We start from the raw sequence: 23,990 nt of genomic DNA, 5'->3' as shown, positions 1-23,990 counted from the left end.
TAATTGTAACTAAATAAAAGTTACAAAAAACTGAAATGGTGTACAGATATATCCTTTATTTCAATGCACTTCAATAATTTAGAGAATAAATGTTTTTATTTGGAACTGTTATGTTTCTTTATTGTACTTGTTACTACTGTGCACTTTTTATTCTGTTGTAGTAGCATCAGATTATTTTTATACTTGGATAAATTAGTTTTAAATCAATTTTGATATTATGCAAGCCTTAAAAACTAAAATATGTCTGACAGCAATAAGTTGCATACACAAGTATTACTTTTCACAGATGTTATTTAGAAATGTCTGTCTTACTGTGTAACATTTACTAGAGTCCCATGGTAATACATGAAGCCTTGAGGGCAGCTCTTCCTGCACACACGCACACACACACCCTTACGTGCACGCCCACACACTGAGTCCCATCCTGCAAGATAACACCCCGGTCTGCCTCCCTCCTCCACACCCCGTTAGCCCCGGCAGCTAGCTGCCGCTCTCCAGGCCACAGCGGCCGCCCCGGTGTCGGTGCAGGATCCGCAGCCTCCAGCCATGGCGTTGGTAACGTTGCAGCGGTCCCCGACTCCGAGCGCCGCGTCCACCGCCAGCACAGCGACCACGACTGCGGGGGAGGTCAGTTTCGGCCCTTACGAGGAGGGCAGCTAAAGCGATGCTCCGGCGTGGTGGTCTAGCCGGGAAGCAGTGAGGATGAGGGGGATGTTGCTGGAGGAAGGGCCGCTGATTGAAGCTAAATTAGCACCGTTAGTTATGTTATGCTAGGCTTTATCACGTTATGCTAAGCTGTTAGCTATCAAACGCGTTCCTTACTTTCATTTAAAAATTAACCAGCAGTGTGTAATAAGTCAGCATGTTATTATGCTTGATGACAAAAAGTGTTAAGTTCGTCTGTTGCAATGTTGATATGTGCGAATGTTGGCTGAATATAATCCTTAATACCTCATGAATGATGGAAGCAAGCAGCAGCTAACCATAATGTTAGCTGTTTATGACGTGACTGACTCATTTAATAATCTGGTTTACATCTTATTCATTTAAAAAAAAAAAGAAGAATAACAGAATGTTGTTTACAAAGAAGTACATCTGATAAATGAGGCATTTGCTTGTTAAAATTTTTATTATACTGTCTTGGCAGCTAATTAACAGGAAAATATTTAATTTTAAATTAAAAACACGAAACATTGCTCTGGATATGTGTGTCGGTTTACAGTTTATGACCTATTGGTCATTTCCTCTGTGAGAAGTAGATTTCCGGACTGACACACATTCTTTAAGAAAAAAAAATCAGATTACTTATAACTTATATTGATCTACAATAGTCAATTCTTGTATTTCGAGTTTCTTGTTTACTGGTCACTATGCTGAAAAAGTCAAAGTGTATTCCACACACTTATCAATCACAATCAGGTTTCTTTACTATGTACACGCACTGATAATAGTAGCCAGGTGAGGGCGCTGCTTACTACTTACAAACACATGAGCTCACCTTGTTTTCCTCTCCATACAATCAGGAATGAATTTGTATTTATTTACAGCTGCTGATATGAAGACCATATTTTTGTGTCTGAGCTTTTCTTTGGGATAAATATTTATTGTCCCAAAAAACTTTTTACATATTATTGCTGGATGTTGAGGCTTTTACAGCACTTGGTTGCTTTTTAAAAATAGACCTTGCCCTCTGTAGGATTAGTTTTGTTTTGTCTGTGTACCTTGTTAGTGCTTTGAATGTTGTGCTCAGGTGTGACAGAAAATGCTGAGTGAAATCTGCCGCAGCCATGATGTCATCTGTTCACAAGGGGTGGGAGGGCTGGAGGAGCAGCGCTGTGCAGGAGTGAAGGGAAAAAGAGCTTATGTAAACAGGCACATAGGGGGATGCTGGCATGAAGTGATGAGGCAGCTGAGACAATTTAATCCTAATGCACAGTAATGAAGACAAACATAATCATGCATTTTGTTTAGGATTTGTGCCCAGTAAGTCTCATGCATTTCTTACTAATACATATATACCATTTCTCGTATTAAATAACCTTTTTTTTTCTTTTTTTCAAATTAAGAGTACCTCAGTGTTGGTTAGAAAGTAAAATTCTGAAAGCGTCTTTGTCTACCAGATAACAAGCAACGTTTTCCATGGCTGTGCGTGAATTTGCTTGCAGGATCATGTTTGAAAACAGGCAATGTGTGACTCAAGTTCATCTTCTGGCCTAAAAGGACTTTACTCTCAACGCATTTGTGCTGCCTATTTCAGCGTGATGAACAAGGAACATTGTCACTAAATTCTGACTTATTATTGGGCAAATCTGTCAAATTTTACAGAGAATATACATAGAACAAACAGGCTTGCCTCAAATATTTTTTTTATAAGATTTGTAGGCATTGAGAGATCAGGCTACAATTATAAAAAGTTAAGATTTAGTTTAAGGTTAAGATTTTCATGGACAGCCCAACGATTCAGTGTGGAAAAATGTTTGAGTGTTCAGAAATGATCAGCCATAAACATAAACAGTATTTTTTAAATATAATTTTATATTTAAATTATACAATTTTACTCCTTAGTTTGATTTGCCAAATCAAAACTAGATGTGAACACTTTGACCATTTTACGTTTTCATTCTCTTGATTAGAACATTGAATATATACACACTCATTTGAACATTTTACTAAACCGCAGCTTCTTTTTTACGCTATCCCATTTTAAATCTAAACAAAATCTTTAGTACTCAAACTCATAGGTGGTTGAAAAGCCCACCACTCAGGATGATGCATCTTTCCAACACCTTAAAGTGTGTTTCACGATCATAGTAAACCAGTTTACTATCGCTCATTTCTTCTTATCTTTGCAGGACTTCGGGAGTGACGATGAACGGCGAATAAATCAGAGGTATGTTTATCTTAACGTGCGGCTACGCTTCTCTGTCACATAGCATTGAGCAAGGTCTCTCACATTTATTAAGCAGGTATTATTTACAGACTATTATTTACCAGCATCTGTCGTTGACTCATGCTGTGAAATCGTGAGTGGCGGCAGACTCTCTGGCATCGGCAAATAGGAGCAAGTGTCGTAAAACACCTGTTTGTCTGTCTGCTTGGCACGTTTTTTCTTTTTAATTGCCAACTGCAACATTTGTGTTACTTTCCCTGAAGGAATATATTGAATGGTGTGTCTGTTTGTTTGCTTTGTCACAGTTTACTTTTGTTTTTTCTTTAAACAGACCATCTGTTAACCATAATGTTTATTGTTGCATGTTCATGCAACAATAAAATGTTTACATAATGGAAAATCTGATGTATGCATCCTTCACATTTACTTGCAGTTCTGATCAATACAAAGTCTTTGTTACTTGCAGTTGTGTAGTCTCTCCTTAATGCCAAAATTCATACGTAGTAACACCGAGTTAAAAAACCTAATTAATAATTCAATTAATAGAACTAAAATTAAAAAATAATAATATTAAGATAACTCAGAATAGAAATAAATGTAGCTTTAGTGTTTTAATACTAACTTTATAATCAATTCTTTGGTCCAAATTTGAATGTTGTATCATAAGTATGCGAAATTATTGTATCAAACAAATTCAAATTAGTATTTGAACTTTTATCTTTATTGCTATAAATCATAAATATTGATAAAATGTTAAACCACCCATTGCTAGCTTATGCTAACTTAGCATTTAAAAGGCAATTTTTATTTTAAAGGAAGGGTATTTTGTAAATTCAATTTCTTTTTGCTTTATTTCATGTTATAAAATTATTCCCTCATCAAAAACATACCTGGAGTGTTACTTTGATTCTTTCATGCATGTTTGAGAAATCCTTGAATCTCCCATGGCAACCATTCGGAGATCCCAAACGCTAGCAAGCGCCGTCTATTTATACAAAGCTCCTTCTTGGAGCTGCTTTCCCGAGCTTCAATATACAGTATTTTTTTAACAACTGAAGGTAACATAGTTACTTGATTATGTGATAAAATGGCACTATGTGCTTGGAAAATACATAATAGTTTAAAGTCATTAACACAACCCACTAATACTGATATTATTATACACCTTAATTATACCATGCCGTCATTTGTTTTTCTTCTTGTGGGAGAAATTTATTACAAAGTGATGAGGTTGTAAAGTTTTAGTTTGGTAGATGGAAGAATTATGAGGCTCTTTTTAGTCTTTAGTTAAAACTACCATCTACTGCCCAAACAGTGCAAACTCAGTTGTTGGGTTCATGAAAAAGTCCAACAGTGGTTTATACACAGTGATTTTGGGTTCTGCTGACCAAAATAATTGTACTTTTTTTCACTATCAATCAGCCCTGGCAGATTTAATCACACAAGCCTCACAACAAAACTCGGTAACAATTTATTATGATGTAAATATTTGTTATAATTATGCAAAGCAAGTACAGTCAAGCTCAGTTGGACACCATTGTAACCCAGCCTCGGTGGAGCAAACCCAGGGATTTAATTTCAATTCAGAGCTTATCAGGACAAAAGCTTCTTCAATAGCATGTCAGCACAAACCTTAGTTGTCAAGAAGATAACAATGTGGGAGTTTATATGTCACTCACTTTGACAGCTCTTTTTCTCTTGTGGACAATGGTATGTCCTCTTATGAGACCTATAATTCTACACACATTTATTCCTGTAAACTTTGCCTCAGAAGAAATGTGAACTGAGGGAAACTACATCATACAAGCTGTTCTGTTTGTTTTCCGTTATGCAACAGCCTATGGAATGTCCTCGGGTAATGCATGATCTATGCATGGTGCGAGTCCCGACTTGCGTCTAGATTTCTGCCATTTTTTGAAGCCTTTGTAAGCCACGTTGGGTAATAAAACTGGCAGTAACTTGATGTTTATAGTATAAATGCATTCAGTTAATTCATATTTGATAGACGCATTTAGCAGGGTGTGCTCATCTGACACACAACTCGAGAGGTAGCATCTGTTGATGGACAGCTGATGTTCTGCCAAATGGGGAACAAATGGGGATGTTTGTGCTTGCTGGCTGACCTTAATGATGAATAGCTAAGATAGTTGATGAGGGCCAACATAAACATTGTGCAGGTGTCTTTGGAAGTTAACCAAAGAATGATTTCATTCAACTAGCTTGTAAACTGAAAAAACGGGCAAGGTACTTTAGTTCAAGGTTAAGGCCAGTGTCTTACTTTCAAGATTATTTGAAATATTGCCAAAGATTTACCAATCAGGCAAAGATTGAATTTGGCTATTTTCCCTTGATCAGCTTTGACTGGCGATTGTTAAGTCAAACACTGAAGTATCAATTTTTTCTGATTCAATAAATGCATCAAAACTAAGAACCTTCATTATTTCCAGGTTGTGAACATATAAATCAACAGCATGCAACTTAATGTGTTTTATTTTGAGTTTAGTGAAAATCAGATAGTGGTTCAGAGCTTATTCTTTGGTTCATAAAGAAGGATAATTTAATGCTATAGTCCCATCCAGAGATTGGACTAAGTCATTATACGTTGGTCTAAAGTCTCGAGTCAGATCCCTCCTAAATTTTGAGCCATGTTGTATTTCATAGTAAATATTAACCCAATACAAAAACAGTATGATTTTCTGTCCTTTAACTGTACTTTACTGAGCTCTATTTACAATAATTACAAAATATTTTTATACGACTATAATTACATATTAATTTTCAAATAGATAATGAGAACGCAAGACTTCTGGTCATGCTTGCCTATAATTTTCCACGCTTCTCTTTTTTTTTTTTTTTGTTTTGTTTTTCAGAAAAAGCAAGAAATATATATATTTAGGTTGCTATCTGACATTAACCAGCCATTACTTAGTATTCTTGATTTATTGTCTTCACAGTTATGTGAAAAAATAAATTACACCATTAAATATTTCTGACATTTTTATATTTCTAAAAGTAAGTGATTTAATTGCTGGTAAACAACAACAACGCGTCTCGCTTTACTCATCAAATAAAACATATTAACCACAATGTCATGGGAAAAAGTTAGGACCCCCTCATAGTCTTACCCGCTCTAGCTGAATTAACGTGGAATGCTCCATGTAGCCATGCATCAATCTTCTCTTTTAGTTGTGAGACGATTTAAGGGCTTCATTGCATGTACAGCCAGTTTCAAGTCACCCTACAGCATCTCATGGAGATGAAGATCTGAGCTTTGACTCGGCTGAAAACTTTCTATTCTTCTGTTCTCGTCCAGTCATTGGTGGGTTCACTGAATTGTTTTGGGTCACTGTCAAGTTGCAGCAGTTCTGCTTCAGCTGTATTATTATTTTACAGAACATTAGAGCACATTTTTCTGAAGCCCCTTTAGATGCATCATAGAATCCATGGTGGGACTTAAGGTTCTGCTGCAGCAAGCAGTCCCCAAACCATGACACTTCCTCCTGAATGCTTCACTGTTGACCTGATATGCTTTTCCTTTTCACTTCTTGATTTATGCTAAATATGAATAGGAAACACTTTTCCAAAGTACATTTTTCCACAAGTCCTGGGTTTTGTGGCATGGTGGCAGTTGTTTTTTTTAAAAAATTTTTCATGTCCTCTACATTGAACTGTTTTTAGTGAAGATGAGTCTGTTTAGAACAAAACTTGATTGCAAGTTTTGTTCAGCTGCATCTCATATTGGTCACATTTTTTTCTCCTGTATTTTTCCTCAGTACGCTCATGATGTCAGTTTTCTTGCTCGGGCCCATCATCTGATACCTGAGGTGGTTGCTCACTTCTGCACTCCTCCCTTTATTTTCTGAGTAAAGTGTCTGAGGAAAAATGGCAGTGTTATGCAACGGAGAGCCTCCAGAGGGGTTTATTTTTTCTATTTTCCTCTCCCCTCATTGTGGTGCTGTGTGTGAAACATGACTAAACCAGCCTGGTAACAGCTTCTGAGTGGCCTCTTTAAAGAGTAACTCGGAGCAGCTGTCTCACACTTTCGTCCAGCAACTCAAGGTGGTGGCTTAGAGGACATCTGGTCCTGTTTTGCCCCGTCCAGATCCATCTGGATTCCTACAGAGCTACAAACCCTGCTCTAACGCAGAGCTACGTCATCATCTGTACCAAATTCTTCTAAAGCCGGACCTTAGTTTTACGGGGAAGTTGCTTTATGCTTCAGGAGGGAAATGAAAAGCTGCCCGAAGTTTCAAATGAACATTTCTGAACCTCTGCTAATGTGTACAGTGCTCTGTAAGTCATTGACATGATGTTGCTCAGAAAAAAAATGCGTTGGAGGTCTGTCTTATCAGAATCTCATTAAAGCATATTTGTTTGACTTTATTCATTATGAATTCTATTTATATAATTATACATATATTCATATATAATTCTTAATTATATATGAATACAATAATTAAAAAGTATTGTAATTACTTTTTACAATACTTTACACATCTAAAAGATATCCTGCAGAGTTTAGGGACAAATGGGACATAAAAGGTATGTCCTCCATAACCAGCTGTAATCTCTAATAATCTCAGACGGCATGTTTGATGGCATGTGAGTGAGTGACAACTAGCACCAGGCACTTGAAGGAAAGAGATAATCCTTCCCCCTATAAGCTCGTCTATAATGAGATTTGGGGGTTTTGGGACAATGCCAGTTCTTCCCAGTGCCTGCTCCACCTTTTGCTCGACTTCTGCTGAGACATTATCATAAAGTTTGAAGACCCCTGATGTGGTTTTCAGTATTAGATGTCTAATTTGGATTATTTTTGGCAAAACCAAGAGGTTTTTCTTCTTGTAGTGGAAAAAGAGGCGTAAAGATTGGCTTTTGTTAAGTTTTTTTTTTCACAACTGTTTTTGAAAATGACATTCTTCCCTTGCCTTAGGAGGAAGCCTTTACTTTACCTCGTTCAGATTTAACCTGAAGTTTAAGGAAACTTCAAAGGCAAGATTCCACTGTTGGGAAGAGGCATCCACCTCCTGAGTTATTCTTAGCTTTTAGATTCTTGCTCACAGTCTTCTCTACACTGCAGAGAGATTGTGACAAGAGACAAGACAGACTGAGGGACTTAAGGAGACGGGCCATGTGCGCCTGAGGCACCGGGTGGAGTGTGTCCCTGCAGGCAAGCGGGCTGACTCACAAACAGAGACGCTCAGATGAAGGGGAGGAGGAAGAGGCGATCAGGGGGAGGGGCCTCTGAACAGACGGCACTGCTTCGCTGAGCAGCCCAGATGAGTTTGGACTGTCTGTCACTCAAAACCACTGGGACCGATCTGAAGCTGTAATTACTCCTCTTTTCTCCTCCTCAACTGTTTCTGGATGTGGATGCAGAGGCATTAACTGGGTACCAGGCAGACCTAGGTGACACTCCGGAGAACAGGATGCATCTGGTCGTGGAGCCCTTTCAGGAGGCCGTGATGAAGATGCTACCTTATTTTGTGGAGAATGCCGTTTTGACCCAGAATGAGATAAACCGCATGTGAGTGTTGATACGGTTTTTTGGAGAAATGCAGATCAGCTTATAAATTAATTACATTTTCAACAGCTTCAGGAGCAGTTACTGTTTGATTATTATCTACGTTTTTAACTTTTTACCTGAAAGTTCTCACTCTTTAGCAGAAGTTGAAGGTGTGATAATGGTGAGCAGGTTTTCTGTTAAAGTCTGGACTTTCTTTGATAGTAGATGTATTTTTAGCCCCAGCGTTTGTGGAGAAGCTGATAGCAGGGTGCTGCAGGGAAAGAGCAGAGCTTAGGCTGTTTGGTTGGGACGTCTGTAGTTGGACAGCTTGTGATTTAAAACATAAAAACAGGTTTCACAATTTCACATGTCTAGAAAAGTGAACAATTATTAGCCTGAATTCGGACAGGATCTTGGTTTGAAAAGGTGGCTGCCTCAGTCTTGTTCTTGCTTTAGCAACTAGACACTCCATCATAAACATCAAACATAGAACAAAGTCAAGCCATAAATGTGCTAAAGTGACACAAAAGCTCTCGTTGTCCACCCTCGTGCCTTGTCACCGTTTTCTTCTCCTTTTTTGCAGCTCTGGGGGTGGTGCACAAAATGAAACTCATTGTTCCTTCATAATGTTCAGTTTGGTTCAGGCCTTTTAGCTGCATGTGGGGTTTGATTGTCGGACCAAAACGACAGGAAACTTAGTCAGATTTGGAGATCTACAGAGCAACGCATCGTAACATTTTCAGAATGACTACTTACTGAAAAGTCAAACTGCAATCAGAATATCAAACCAATTTAAATATTAGTCAAAGACAGCGCAAGTAAACACAAAATTCAGTTTTTAAATGAAGATGCTTATTATTAAGGGAGAAAAAGCCAAACCTACCTGGCTCTATGTGAAAAAGTGATTGGCTGTTAAACGTAATAACTGATTGCACCACCCTCACTATGTTAAAGAATAGAAACAGCCTTTTTGAGTCTTAGAGGAAAAATGTAGGTATAACATCAGCATCAGATATATAGGTTCACACAACACATTCCAACAATAATTGTAGTACTAATAATATACAGTTAAAGATTATGAAATAAAAATAGCTTACACTAATCTAAGGGATATGCAGCTGAGTCGCATGAAATTCTTACAAAAATGTACATAATTGTGCAGGTATGTTGAACATTAGCAACAACAACTGCAATCAAGTATTTGTATGCAGTTGGTAAGTAGCACTGCTGCCTTGTAGCAAGAAGGTCTTGGGTTCGAATCCATGGCTGGTATCTTTCTGCATGGAGCTTACATGTTCTCACTGTTCATGGGTGGATTTCTTCCAGCTTCTTCCCACAGTTTAGAAACATCACTGTTAAGTTAATTGGTCTCTCTAAATTGTGTGTGTGGTTGGTTGTTTCTATGTTGTTGTTACCCTGCGATAGGCTGGCAACCTTTCCTATGTGTACCCTACCTTCATATATATATTTATATGTCCAGTGTCATAGTTACAAGCGACTGCTTGATTGCAATATTTGATATATTTCCAATGTTGTGCATTAATTATATGCTCATAAATACAATGATGCTAAAACTTAAGGAGAGCGGTGGGGCAGTCATGACAATGAGATAGAAAGAGGAGTGAAGGAAACCAATCGCAATCGTCACTCCAGTATCATCATTTATAATGAAATGTTTTAGTTTTCCCTGGATGTTAATAAAATTAAATTGTAATAACCAAAAAGAGCCTACTTCTTCTGTATGGGCTCTTTTAGCCTCCATCAGCACACAATTATGTCATGGCAGCAGCATTTACAGACAGGTTTGTCTTCAGCACATGTAAGGATTTGTTTTGATTTTGTCACTCATCAGTTTTGTACTTTCCTGATGATGACCTGGTTTGCCAGACTGCACACGTTGAATACACGGAACATGTGTTCCACCCTGCTGTCAGGTAGATTTACGGATATGTTCACATTTCTCTCCATTAAATTCAAGTGATTGAACTCAGTCTGAGGAAAACATCTCATTGTTTTTATTAGAGCTCCTCATAAGCACTGGAGACCTATTCAAAAAAGTGAAAGAACTGTAGTTGGGTCAATATTCAGGCCCTCGCTGCATTAGACCCAGCCAGCCAAGGCCTGACAAGTCAAATCAGAGTGTGAAGCCCATGCAGCAGAAAGAAGATAGATAAGCACTCAGTTCAAAGCATCAATCCTGAGGTCGGCCTCTGTAACGTGGCAGCTTGGCTTCTCCTCTGAGCTGTTGAGTGAATTGGCCAGAAGCAGACAGCCATGATTTACGATTGTCTCGTTGGCTTCATCGAACTGAACAAAACAATCCTGTTAAAACTGAAAATTTTTGCTTTTTTTCCTGTCGAGTGTCCTCGCTGTTTCATTTATTTGCTCATTATGGACATTACCCTGAATCATGGAATCTGACCTACAGTTTCTCTGTTTTAAAATTTCTCTTTCCTGTTTTTTTTTTTGTTTTGTTTGTGGCAGTTTGAGCGAGAGCTTCTTCATGGTGAAGGGTGCCGCTCTCTTCTTGCAGCAAGGAAGCAGTCAGCAAGGCCAAAAAGCACAGCCTCCTCACAAACATGCAGGTGAGAATAAAACATGTTTTCTGTGTTAATCACTCAGCTTGACCTTCTGTCGTCTCGGTGTACGAGGAGTTCAGCTGTGGCGCTCCTTAGCGTTGCAGCAGATGTTTATAGCAGGGGTGAGAAGGATGGCGGGTGTGTCGTTGATAAGCATGTTCCAGACCCGTAGCTTAGGCAGATTACAGCTTAAATCCAGCCTATGGTAGCACTGTTAGAGTGCTACTCTGTGGACGATTTAAAGAGGGCCCAAACCATTTGTGGAACCTCACGTGTTTTCTTCTCTTCTTATAAACTCAAGATTCATAACATTTATTCCAGCAATACCAGAGTAGCAATCCTAGTGTGTAATTTAGAGATTTGTTTTTCTTCTACTGTAACTCTGGAAGAGAGGTTACCTTTGCAAAAGAATAAACCTGTTGTGAAGTGGCTTGTATGGCTTATTGCGTTGACTGAAGTCAGTCTGAATGCCCAGTATCCGTAAAGGTTTTCTGATTGAAAGCCACAATCGCTCCTTTAAAGACACAAAGCCTACCTGCCAGCACGCATTCATGATGGGAATTCACCATGAGCCAACAGCGCATCTGCTGCCAAGTCATTTGGCAAACCGTGACTGCTCCTGGCAACTTTGACCGTATTTACTGGCCACTTTGTAAGGTAGCTCACATATCTGCCAGACGTTCTGTGTCGTCAGGAACTTTTGCCAGGGGAAATAGCTGTGTCATTTCTCAGGAACTGTGGTATTTAACCCAGAAGTGGGAGACAGGGAGGTTGACCTATAGAGAGTTCTTCAATAAGGGCTTTCTTGTTCTAAGACCTGCTACCTTACCATCTGTAACTTAAAGTTCGTCATTGAACATCTACGCGACAGACCCTGCTAGTGCAAACATGTCTCTCTAGTTGCTGAGGGTATTTATCCCAGCTGGGCACAACCTGGACACATTTGGCATTTTATGTAAAAATGGGAAGAGAAGCTGCGTTAATAAATATGAACACTGCAAAAATGTAGCATTTTCAGAAATCTTTCAACATGTTCAGCATCAAGATTAAAAAATGTAAACTTGAACTTAATTGAGCTCTTCTTATGAAAAAGAGGTAAATGATGCAGGAAATGCTTTTGTTTTGATCAGGCATAGAGGGTCATCCTAGAGATGCACCAGTGACGGTTTTGTGGACAATTAGCAATTTTTCTTTTTAAGATTGATAATGGTGAATATGTTTTGTTCTGGTGTTCCTCCCTTGTGCAGTCTGTCTCTGTGATATAAATGCTGTGCATTTATATCACAGTCATTTTACCTGTTGTGACACAAAATTTGCAGTGATGATTTGCAGTAAAGTATTGTGCAGCTTTCTGTACTTTGTCTTAAATTGTAATTATTTCAATCTTAAATTTGTACAGCTGTTCATTCATTTCTGTTTCTGTGTAGCTTATTAAGTTAGCTATAGCTTTAATATTTTAATCTTGTTATTTAAGTTCACTTTGTGTAATAAAGCGAAATCACAGCGTGATTTAAATATTAATATCTTAACAGCCAGTGACCATATATGGATTTATTAGGAGAAGGATGAGTTTGCATCATGTTGCTGGAAGACAGTCAGTAGAATAATAAACCTGTTACTCTTGTTTGCCCACCATGGTTGTACATCTAGAACATCATTTTACCTGTTGTGACATATTTCAAAGTTGTTGTTTTTTTTACTTACAGTCATTTGTTATTTCTGCTAGTTCACCTTGTTTCATGACCAGCTGTCAAAGGGAACAGCAAGGGTAGGAGAACGGACAAAGACAAGTTCTTGAGTTCAGATTTTGTGGTTGATGAAGTTTACTTTGTAAAGTCAGGAGGCTTCTTTTGGTTTAGTTAACAACATGTGACTTAATTCACATTGAAATTGAATTAATTATTGATCAAAATTAACTGAATGTGTTAAATTCTGTTTTTAAAAATCAGCAGGCTTTAGTTGATGCTTAGAAACCCTTTTTACTTTATAAGTTCATAATGCCTACAGCATGTAATCAACTCCCAGTGTTGCTTAATGATGTTAATTTATAGTAACTGACTATAAAAACACTCTCCTTCCTTCTCGGACAGGTGAACTACCTCAGCACCTGCAGGTGATGATAAACATTCTCCGCTCAGAGGACAGAATCAAACTGGTGAGAGACATCAGAAACATAAAACTTAATCAAGACAGTGACTATAAGATCATTTTAACAAGCAGATTGCAATTTATTGTGCACTTTGGTGCTTATTTGCTCAGTGTTGTTGTTTCATGAGGGTGTTGAAGAGTAGTGCAAGGTGTCTTTAGTAAGAGATTAAATAAAATTTTTATATCTATCAATTATGTATTTTGACACATTAGTTTTTTAAGCAGAGTTTCACCTGTTTTTATTGATTTTTTTTATTACAATAATTGTTATAAACAAGCAAAGATTTTCACCAGCATGTAGCGTACACAGGATTTTTAATTTTATTTCACCTTTGATTTCTTATTTAAACCTTCCATCTTCTTTTTCTATTACAGTCATTGCAGTCACTGTGTTTTATTTTTGTTGTGTTAATAAATTAAACAGGGAACTTGGGAGTAATATACCTGTTAACCTGCCTGTTCCCTTTGCAGGCAGTGCGCCTGGAGAGTGCGTGGTCGGATCGGGTGCGGTACATGGTGGTGGTGTACACCAGCGGGCGACAGGACACAGAGGAGAACATCCTTTTGGGAATCGACTTCACCAACAAAGACTGGTACAAATTCGTTTGGTTTCTTGGGTTTTACGCAGTATAGGCTCTGTTTTGCTTTGAGTCGTTTTCTTGGTGTCACTAATCAGATGTGATTAGTTTTAAAAAGTTAGGAGAAGTATGGAATTACATTTCATTGTTGTTTTTGTCTAGATTAAGATTGGGCTATTTAACAACAGCTTTAGTGACCTTTAGACCCTCTTAGATCAGAGTTTTAATCTGGATCTGTGCTTTTTAACCTGGGTCATGTTTAGATGCCAAACAAAGTATTTATATTCTTATTTGATGGATTTTCATACATTGTAAAGTGTGACTTTAATAATCTGTAATTAGTGTAGAGTTATCAAGTTAAAAAAAAAGTTAAGTGTCTATATTTTTTTAAAATAAGATGATATAAGAGTCTGTCAAATCAGAATCTAAGAGTAGCGTTGAGTTGTTTTGTGAAACATACAGATAGTTTTATACAAGTAAGTTTTTTTGTAATCAGAGAACCAGAACAAAACAGAAATTTGAGTCTGGAAAAGTTGAGAATTTTTAAATGGAAAATTTGCACAAGTCACAGTTGTAAATACTGAACTGTATGGCAGTGTCATTCTGAGTCTATTTACAACACTCAGAATCTGTGTTAATCTTTGTTTTTGTCCAACATATTATGTTCACTGAGAAAATGTATAGAATATAGGGGCTAGAAATTTATAACTGTTTTATTCTCAGTTTAGAGGTTCTGGTCAGTGAGAGTAATCTTATTTTAGTCACTTAGACTAATGTTTGCAAAAAGAAAATCTTAAACATATAGTTTCTTATTTATTTGATTCTTAGACTCTTATGCCAGTATTCCTGAAATGATTTTTTTGTGTTTATGCCAGTAAAAGCTGTTCAATCGGCATGGTGCTACCTCTTTGGAGCGATACAAAGATCCATCTTGATGGAGACGGGTGAGCTATTTAAATCTCCCTGTCAGAAAGAACAGGGGACACAACTACAGCATTGGTTGTTGTTTTTTCTTTTTCTTCAGATTTTTATCAAATCCTGCACCAATTCTCTGACACCTCAGATGAATTTGATTCACACAAAGCAGCAACTCTCTCCACACTCAGTGTCCCATCTGTTTTGTCTGCTCCTCAGGGGCTTCACTGTGAACACAGCAGGTCGGACTCATGTTTTCAAGCCCGTGTCTGTGCAGGCTATGTGGTGAGTAATGATTAACCTGTTGAGTCACCCTGGTTGTCTGCTGCAGTTTACCTGTAATGGAATAGCGCAGTAATTCCCCTGACAACCAGTCAGATGGGCTGCAGTGATGTATGAGAAATAAGTGTGCCACCTGCTGGCAGGAGAATGTAAGATGCTGAATAGTTCTATGCTTTCTATATCCTAAAAAGAATCTTCATTTGTGTGATCAATGATTTAGGTCGGCGTTGCAGGTGCTGCACAAGGCTTGTGAGGTGTCGCGCAGGTTTAACTACTTCCCTGGAGGCATTGCCCTCACCTGGATGGGATACTACGAGAGCTGCATCGCTTCTGAGCAGAGCTGCATCAACGAGTGGAACGCCATGAAGGACTTAGAAACCACGCGGCCAGACTCACCCATCATGTTTGTCGACAAGTGAGGAAACTCTATTTACCTTAGCAGCACCTCTCTTAGTGAATACTTTAACAATTTAACTGGAATGTACTCTGATTTGATGGCTAGCAAATTTTCTGTGCAATTTTCAGATTAAGATGCTGTTTTATTTCTAGGCCTTCAGAGAGGGAAAGGACGGAGTGCCTTATTAAATCCAAACTAAGAAGCATTATGACCTCCCAGGACCTTGAGAACGTCACCTGCAAACAGGTAAAAGCATAAGTGTAAGGAGTGGAATAAAAAAAATCTCATGCCAAAGAGTCTCTTGATATCGTTTTGTAAACAGTGGAAGAAAGCACTGATTTACACCCCGACTGACTTAAGATGCTGAATTTTGCATCCTTTCTGCAGCTTCCAGTTTGTAGCTCAAAGTACTGATGAGATGAATCAAACTTTAATCACTTATTTATCCTGTTTACAGATTATTTAAAATGCAGTTTGAGCCTCTGACTTCTTAAACGTCTTTATAAACCAGGTGATTGTTTTGACCTGTAGACTTAACACTGTCCCTGTGCTTATCAATTATTCAAAATTAATCTGTTTTTGATATTTATAACCTTTACACTATTTGTGGGAAATTTGACTGCTACTTTTTTTTAGTTAATATTGGATCATTATTGAAACAGCTATGCATAAAGAAGTCAAACCTGCACATAACCTCTGAATAGTCTGCTCAGTATAAATGTAGAAGGAAACATTACTAAATATTTAAAGGCGTCAGCTCCTCAGTAAGTTTTAGCTTCATTGACTCCATTCATATCGCAATTGCTAAATTTGGAGCCAATCTAAGGTTCTGTTTTTGATTTGTTTCTTTTCGTTTAGATCATTATTATACATGCATCATTTCTGGTTTTTACTTTTCTGACTAAATAGATTTACTTCCTTGTTGTTCCACAATTTCTCTTACTACACATCACCAAACATCCTAGAGCCCAATATTTTCACCCCCATACTTAAACAGAAAATATATTTTCTTATTAAATGAAACTTAAATAAACAATTATTGTCTTATTGTGTGATTCTAATTTAACATCTTGCCACAGCGACAGCTTCTGGAGTTGTGTTAAATCCTGGTGTTACAGTCCCCATTTCTTTTTTGGTTAAACTATCTGCTTACTTGCTTCTGAATTGAAGGTTTTGTTTTGCGTTTTTTATTTGAAGTTTGGCTGATTTATCAGAAAGTTTTATTCTCTCAGATTGCGACACATTCACATCTGTCAAGCTTTGGAGACAGTTGAAATTAAAACCTTGAAGATTCCTCAGCACTGTAGGCAGAATTTATGTTTTATATCGTAAAGCCATTGAGACAGAAACAAAGGCATTCCATTTTCTTTTTTCTTTCAGATCCGAACTGAGCTGGAGCAGCACATGAACTGCAACTTGAAAGAATACAAGGAGTTCATTGACAATGAGATGCTGCTGATTCTCGGCCAGATGGACAAAGCCACTCTCATTTTTGACCATGTCTACTTGGTGAGCATCGTTAAACTCTCTTCTACTGTCACAAAAAATGTCTGCTGGACTTGTTGATGTAAATGACGTTGAAAATTTTCAATTTCCTTTATGGTCAAGAAACAGATTTCTGTTTAATTAATCTTCTCAGTGAAATAATTGTCGTGAAGAACAGAACAACCTTAAACGGAGTTAAAACACACTCTGACTAAACAGAACTTTCTCTCATTTGTTTTTAGGGATCTGAATGGAATGCATCTAATTTGGAGGAGCTGCAGGAGACGGGGTGATTTGTTTTAGATTATGCGAGAACTAAGATAACCACACACAACGCATATTTTCATTACGATCTAAGCGAGAAAGAATGCTGGTGATAAGTTGGTGCTGTGTTTCTCCTCCAGGGTGGGCTACATCCTCAACGTTACCAGGGAGATCGACAACTTCTTCCCAGGGACGTTCTGTTATCACAACATCCGCGTTTATGATGAAGAGGCCACGGATCTCCTTGCTCACTGGAACGACACGTATAACTTCATCATGAAAGCAAAGTGAGTCGCAGAATTTTATAGATAATGTTTGTTAGCTCTTTTCTGTTGACGTGTAAACGGCCTACATTTTTGGGAGGTGGAATCCAACGATGAAGCTCTCCATTTAGAAATAAAAATGTATATTTTATTTTAAATAGATCAAGATAAATTCTCAAATTACTCAACTTATAACTTTAAAACTTACCGGCAAAGAAAACCAGTGTGGATGCTTGGCTATTCATGAAATCTGATATGTAAGGAAAATTTATATTTTTTATTCAGCTACAGTAGCAATGGAATATTTTCCAGCACTTAATTACTCACTATAGATAACTTCAAGCTGCATGTGAACACAGGAGAAAAAAGGAGCTAAAGTCCAGATCCTGCTGCCTGAATTAGGAGCTGAATGGTTTTTTTTTTTTTTAAAGGTGTGTTCAGGGACAGCTCATACATCAAAATTACCCCAGTATGATGTAAAAAAAAAATTATTTTCAAATACCAGCGCAGTCTTATTTTATAAATTCTTAAATAATAACCTTGACTATTTTCAGGTGTTTTTTTTATTGTCATATAATGTATCCAAGTATTGGGTATACCCGATTATCCTTAATTAATATAAATAACCAAACCAAGTGATTGTTTACGAGCCATTATTTGATGTTATAAAGCATAATAAAATGTAATAATTTTCACTATGTAATCTGAAAATTACTTGTTCACTGTTGTAGAAAGTTAAAAAATAGAAAAAAGATTTGCTTCACTTGATTGAAGTGTACATACTGACCATCAAAATCTGGAAGAACCAGAAGACAGCGTTTTTCCACGAGTGCCTCTAAATCCTGGGAAGTTTTTTTTTTATCCATTATCATCTGTATTCCTACTTTTTAAAAGACAAATGTGATTGCCAGTTTTCCCTTTTTTAAGAGCTAGCATACATACACATATTACACAGATGTATGTGTAATTCTTATCCACAGAAAGAACGACTCCAAGTGTCTCGTCCACTGTAAGATGGGCGTCAGTCGCTCTGCCTCCACCGTCATTGCTTATGCCATGAAGGAGTACGGCTGGTCTCTGGAGAAAGCGTATAACTTTGTTAAGCAGAAGAGGAACATCACACGACCCAACGCTGGTTTCATGAGGCAGCTGGCAGAGTATGAGGGCATTTTAGATGCCAGGTATGCTCATTCACTCCATACATGTCTGAAGTATTGTCACCTTTCAGTACTTTTGAAATAAACATTTTATTTTTGTTATGTGTCCTCTTCTTGTGCTCGGTGGGATTTTCTGCCCCCAGCAAACAGCGGCACAATAAGCTGTGGCACCCGGACGCAGACTGTGAGATGGCCGAGGGTCAGCAGGGTCTGGCTCAGTTCTGTGGAGGAGAGGATGGGGGGGATCCCACTGCAGACCCAGAGATGTCTCCCTGCTGTGAGGAGGGGTCCTCTGACAAAGGCGCCGCCTGCTCATCCCCATGCAGGACTGTTGCTCTAGACATCGACCCCGCTTACAACAACTACTACTTCCGTCGGCTCTCCGACTCAGCCCTCGACAGCGAGCCGTCAACGCCTGTGCGTGGCCCTCCTCTTCTCGGCATGGAAAAAGTCTTCATAGAAATCGAGGACGTGGAGAGAGACGCCCTGCTGGACGACGAGGCTTTCCATGGGCGGGAAGGCCTGCCGCTCCCTCACTTTGGACCTACGGCAGAGGGCACCGCTGCCCAGACCTCCAGCCGTGGGCCCGAACCCCTGGAGGAGCTTCGGCTGAGACTGGAGTTCAGCACAGTGGAGGAGGAGAACGAGGAGGACGTGCAAAAGGAGGAGGCAGAGATGGAGGTGTTGATGCAGCCAGATGACAGAGGGGGAGGTGAGGGAGACGGTGGTGAGACTCAGGATGTGGAGGTCGAGGGCGATGCGGAGGGGTTTGGGATGGATCTGGCATCCCTTAATGACAATTCAAACAACAACAATCATTTGAGCCTTCTACAAAACCACAAGGTAAGTTTGAGAAATATTTTAATGATGACTGTGGTTAGCTTAAAATTATGTTTATCACAAAATTTCGATATTAAATAAACCGAAAAAAGTTATATAATACAGAAATGTGCTGTGCACAGAGTGCCAAAACCAAAAGTACAGAACGCATACAAAAGAATCATGCCAGACAAGTTCCTACTAGAGCTGCACTATATTAATAAATATTACAATGGTGGCAATATTGGTAAATATTGCAAATGTAATATCAATTGCAATATATGCTTATTTTCTTCTTTCTCATTTGTGCTACCATCACTCTGCAGTCTTTAGCATTTTGGACAAAGTCGTTTGTGTCTGGTGTGAGTGTCTCCCGTTGTGAGACTGTGTCCAACTTAATATTACTTTAACAACTTCATATGACTTAGAATATATATATATAAGTAAACAGTCATTGCACTGCAGACAGTCCTTTGTGATATGAATATTGCTCATAGTGATATTGTGATGACAATGTAGTTGTGATATTTTATGCGTCCTTAGGTCCTACATAGTTTTTAAAAGTCTGGGAAAGTAAATAAATAATGGTACCAAAGTTTGTAAAACAAAAATTGCCCCTTAATGAATCAACATTTATTGTGAAATACCACAATCCCTGTGGGTAAATATAAAATGTACAAATTTTGGACTAGAGCTGGTTTAAGTTGAGGCCAGATGTCAAACCAGCATTGATGTGCTGCATCTTAGTCTTGAAAAGTAATTGATTTTAAAATTGCGCAGGAACCTTGTAACGGTAATATTCTGTTTTTAGAGACTGTAACTTATAATAATCAATATTATCAGGAATTAACCACTATATTGCATCACTCTGCTTGTAATGAATCTATATAAATCAGAATTTATTCATCTGACTTGTGTTTTCATCAGACGTGTTTTATCTTGTCTTTATTTAGGACACATCTTCCTCCTTCCTTCTTCAGAGAGATGCTTCTCTGGTGTCTGGGTCTCATCAGAAAGAGCGTTCTTCTTCTCCAGCTTCTGAGCTTCGCCTTAACGCCCGCCCTCCTTCTGAAGTCCAAAGTGCTTCATTGCATCATTCTGAAGGCGTTTCAACTTCAGCGGGATTTCTGAACCCTTGTGGTCCTCAGTGTGACTGTGCCAACTGTGTAGCCTCTGCCACTGCTCTGCCGTCCTCAGAGGAACAGCGGTCAGCGGAGGATGAGGACAGCAGCCATTTGCTTCAAGACAGCCAAACTGAATCTGCCTCGGATGTTCTCCCTGAGCTGATGAGAGCCGATTTTGAGGAAGAGACGCCCGCAGTGGCTTGTTATCTTGGCCAACAGCAGGAGAGCCTTTTGCAGCTGCGTCGGTCTGGCCTGGTCCGGCGTCGGGCAGAGAGGCTTGAGAGGCTTTCAGGAATGTCCCTGCAGGAATGCCAGAAGTCTCAGAGGTGTCCGTCTCACAATGTGGAAAAGGAGGAGTTCTCCAGTTTTACCGGGGATTTCGCTAAAACATCAACCCCATGCCAAGTGCGGTTAGAGCCACTGGTAGTGCCACTGACCAACGAAGCCTTGTTGGGGGTGGTGGGTTCAGGGCTCCTCACACCCACCTCCTCCCCTCACGGCTCCACGCTGACACGGAGCTCCAGCAGTGACAGTCTGCGCAGCGTGCGGGGGAAACCCGGCCTCGTGCGTCAGAGGGCGCAGGAGATTGAGACGCGCTTGCGGCTGGCAGGCCTAACCGTGCCCTCCAGGCTGAAGCGCTCCAACTCGCTGGCCAAGTTGGGAAGCCTCAACCTCTCTTCCGATGACCTGTGTTCGGCCTGTTCTTCAGACGCTGGGACGCTGCTGCTCCTCTCGTTGTCCCCTGAGCCGGACCAAGGCTTAGAGTGGGACTCTCCGACCGCCTCATCGTTGTCCAGACCCGGCAAGAACCTGCTCACTCCAGAAAGAGCACTTCCAGGTGAGCCCAGGAGCTGACGTATCAAGTGGGACTCATACATTTGTATGCTCCACTCACCTTCCCTTCTGTTGCGCCGTGTGGTTGTGAAGGGCTGCACCCATTCCGGAGAAAAGCGAGTCGAAACTGAGCAAACACAATGCCAACTCTTACATAAGGAGGCCACAATGTTTCTCAAACTGCTGTTCATAGCGATCAAAGTCATACTGCTGTATCTGACAAACCTGTTAAGCCATCAGATCACCTCTAACTCTGAATCACAGACAAACAAGTGCCTTACCCAAGAGACCTGAGGCACAGATCTGTGTGACAGATTGCATGCTGAGACGGTACGAGGCACTCTGTGACCTTTAACTTGGTTTCCAGCAGCTCCTACTTTACGTTTACCTGTCAGGTATAAAGTTATAGCCTGCATTGATGAACTTGAATTGCTCAACGAGCTTCACTTTAACTGAGAGTTTGGTTTGGTGGAAGCAGAGTTGTTTTGATGACAGTTTTTTTTTTTATTTTTTAATTTACCTCATGTTGCATTCAGTGAGTTCCTGTCCAGAATATCTCAGGATTTTTGAAGTGAGATTCTGCAGTAAGGTTAAAAGCAGTTAATATTTTATTTCTAGCAGAAATGGTAACGCTGTCAGTCTTGGTGTAATGCACTGTTATGGCAAGTATTACTAATACTCCTGGCATTAAGGCAAAAATTAGTTGATAGGAGATTAGACATTTTTAAAAGGATATTAAAACTATGTAAAATGAGTATCCCTTCTAAAAAAGCTAAACTATTCTATTTATTTATATGTTACAATGGATTTATGCCATTCTCGATACACGGCTGAAAGTTTAGTAGACCTACAGCATTCAAATTCTTATAAGAATCTCTGACCAGCTTTTTGCTTGTTCCTAGGCTTTTTTAAGGTTTTAATTTTTCCAAGTTTTCAGTACTTGGTCTTAAATTTCATTTTGTCATGTCTAATAATTATATTTAAATCATTATGGTCATAAAACGTTTTAAATTTAAACCCATTGAAGCTTACAGAAACATTGTGTCTTTCATGTTGGGGGTTATTTAGCCTGAAACGATTATTAACAGGAAATTGAGATAGGAGGCAGTGTGCCACAATGAACTTCCCCATGAAACAAATACCAAGAACACAACATGTAACACATTTTTATTCAGAGTCAGCAGAAGCAGAGTAAAAACTAAAATATATATAACATGCAGTTTTGGCAATCACACAATTATCCTGACTGGAAACCTTTAAATGCTCTGTTCTCAGTAGGTGTTTCACGCAGGAAGATCATTAGTGGTGCGCATCCTCTTACCTCTGTTTTCTGTGACATGAACATGGCGTCTGTGTTAATAACCACCCAATGCAAACAAGAAAAGAGTTCAAAGTTTTATCAGTTTTATAAACTGCTTTGATGTTCTTGCGATTAGAATTGTTTTAAGAGGATAAAATATTGTTGGTTTGGCCTCCGAGACCATCTTAACTGGATTTATATTAAATGAACAGAACCTCTTTTCAAAAATCCTGAACTAGTCTTTTAATTGGACTTCTTTCACTAATGCTTGGTTAGAGTGAGGACATTGTTGCTGTTTTTTAAACTAATGTGTAATATATTAATTACACGTGCGTATGAGTGCGTGAATTGGAGTGGGAAGAGAAACAACCGTTGCCAGAGGCATACTTGCTGTTTTCAACAAACAGAACAGAATCTTTTCTGAGTTTGTTGTTCCTTTTGCACTGCTTTTTGTTACCGAGTCGATTCTGGCGAGCTATCTTCCAAAATAACATTGGAGTAATGTTATTAACCTCATCATTTCCTACATTGTATAATATTTCGGGAGGAGCGTAGTGACAAGAAGTCATGCAGCATGGCTTGAGATCAAAATAAAAATGGCTAGTGTGAGAGTTAGAGCTCACATTTGTGTGGACATTTCTGACATTTACAAATAAAAAAAAAAACGGTGTAAACACTACCTGTAATCATTCTCTGGCTTAAATTCAGTTAAAGTGCTGCCAATGTCTTTAAGCTCATTTGTGCTTTTCGAAGTGTGGGAGACCAAAGTTATTTTTGCCGTCTTAACAAATTGAAAGCTGTACGAAATATGTGAATCCAAATGTCAATCGCGTACATATTTAAATGCTGTCACCTCTTTTTTGCACCTTTCGGAGTAGTCAAAGAGAATCTGAGGAGTCCCGGGGCTCATAGCTGTTAGGCTTTTATGCTCATATCATCAGTGAGTTTTAAAGCTTTTGTGACGAGGTTCACAATAGGTTACTTCACAGTTTTGTAACCTTTTTCTTTTTATATTTTAATTATGCAGTAATTTTTGTACTGTGCATTGCTGTAGTTTGAATGCATATTGCACTTTTTATGTTGGTAAGAAAATAATGTACTGTATGTGCTAATTATGAAAATAAAATCCTCTTTTACATAATTTACCCTGAATCTTGTTTTGTTATTTTTGTTTTCTGCACACAATTCTGAAGCTACTGTGTAGCTGCAATAGATTTTAATGGAGTTTCGAGTGAGAGTTTCGGTAGAAAAACATCTCAAACGGTTTTTCTACCGTTTGAGATGCTGAGGGATCCCTGATCCTCAGTGTATTGTATTTCTGAGGTTTAGACATTTAACAGTTTTGACTGGTTGATTTTATGTTGAATGTGGTTTTTATTGAACACTTTCTATTTATTTCCTTTTGCATATCCTTTTTTTTGTAATATTGGATAAATGGCATGTCGCAGC

At 38.7% G+C, this 23,990-nt stretch overlaps 1 protein-coding gene across 2 annotated transcripts; it reads left to right on the top strand.

Annotated features, from left to right (window-relative positions):
• The first annotated feature begins 410 nt into the window (after positions 1-410).
• Positions 411-23,682, top strand: ssh1 (slingshot protein phosphatase 1). 2 transcript variants are annotated; one of them, XM_014476226.2, is made up of 15 exons: positions 411-627; positions 2,853-2,890; positions 10,881-10,981; positions 13,066-13,130; positions 13,595-13,716; positions 14,577-14,645; positions 14,836-14,901; positions 15,119-15,313; positions 15,448-15,541; positions 16,676-16,804; positions 17,023-17,069; positions 17,185-17,331; positions 18,288-18,488; positions 18,608-19,307; positions 20,237-23,682. In XM_014476226.2, exons 1-15 carry the CDS (start codon positions 547-549, stop codon positions 21,260-21,262), a joined length of 3,081 nt encoding a protein of 1,026 aa, XP_014331712.1. In that variant the 5' UTR covers positions 411-546; the 3' UTR covers positions 21,263-23,682. The 2 variants fall into 2 exon arrangements, with proteins under 2 accessions (XP_014331712.1, XP_023199678.1); XM_023343910.1 differs by lacking the exons at positions 411-627; positions 2,853-2,890 and adding an exon at positions 8,023-8,417.
• Positions 23,683-23,990: the final 308 nt, after the last annotated feature.

This window comes from Xiphophorus maculatus, chromosome 12, assembly GCF_002775205.1.
Source record: "Xiphophorus maculatus strain JP 163 A chromosome 12, X_maculatus-5.0-male, whole genome shotgun sequence".
NCBI lineage: Eukaryota > Metazoa > Chordata > Actinopteri > Cyprinodontiformes > Poeciliidae > Xiphophorus > Xiphophorus maculatus.
The sequence above is the reverse complement of the archived record's forward strand: the minus strand, read 5'-3'. Positions and strand labels throughout refer to the sequence as shown.

Coding starts and splice junctions, on each gene's coding strand:
- ssh1 (XM_014476226.2), top strand. CDS start 547: ATGGCGTTGGTAACGTTGCAGCGGTCCCCGACTCCGAGCGCCGCGTCC. Junction 10,982..13,065: donor GCCTCCTCACAAACATGCAG/GTGAGAATAAAA, acceptor CTTCTCGGACAG/GTGAACTACCTCAGCACCTG. Junction 14,902..15,118: donor GTGTCTGTGCAGGCTATGTG/GTGAGTAATGAT, acceptor TCAATGATTTAG/GTCGGCGTTGCAGGTGCTGC.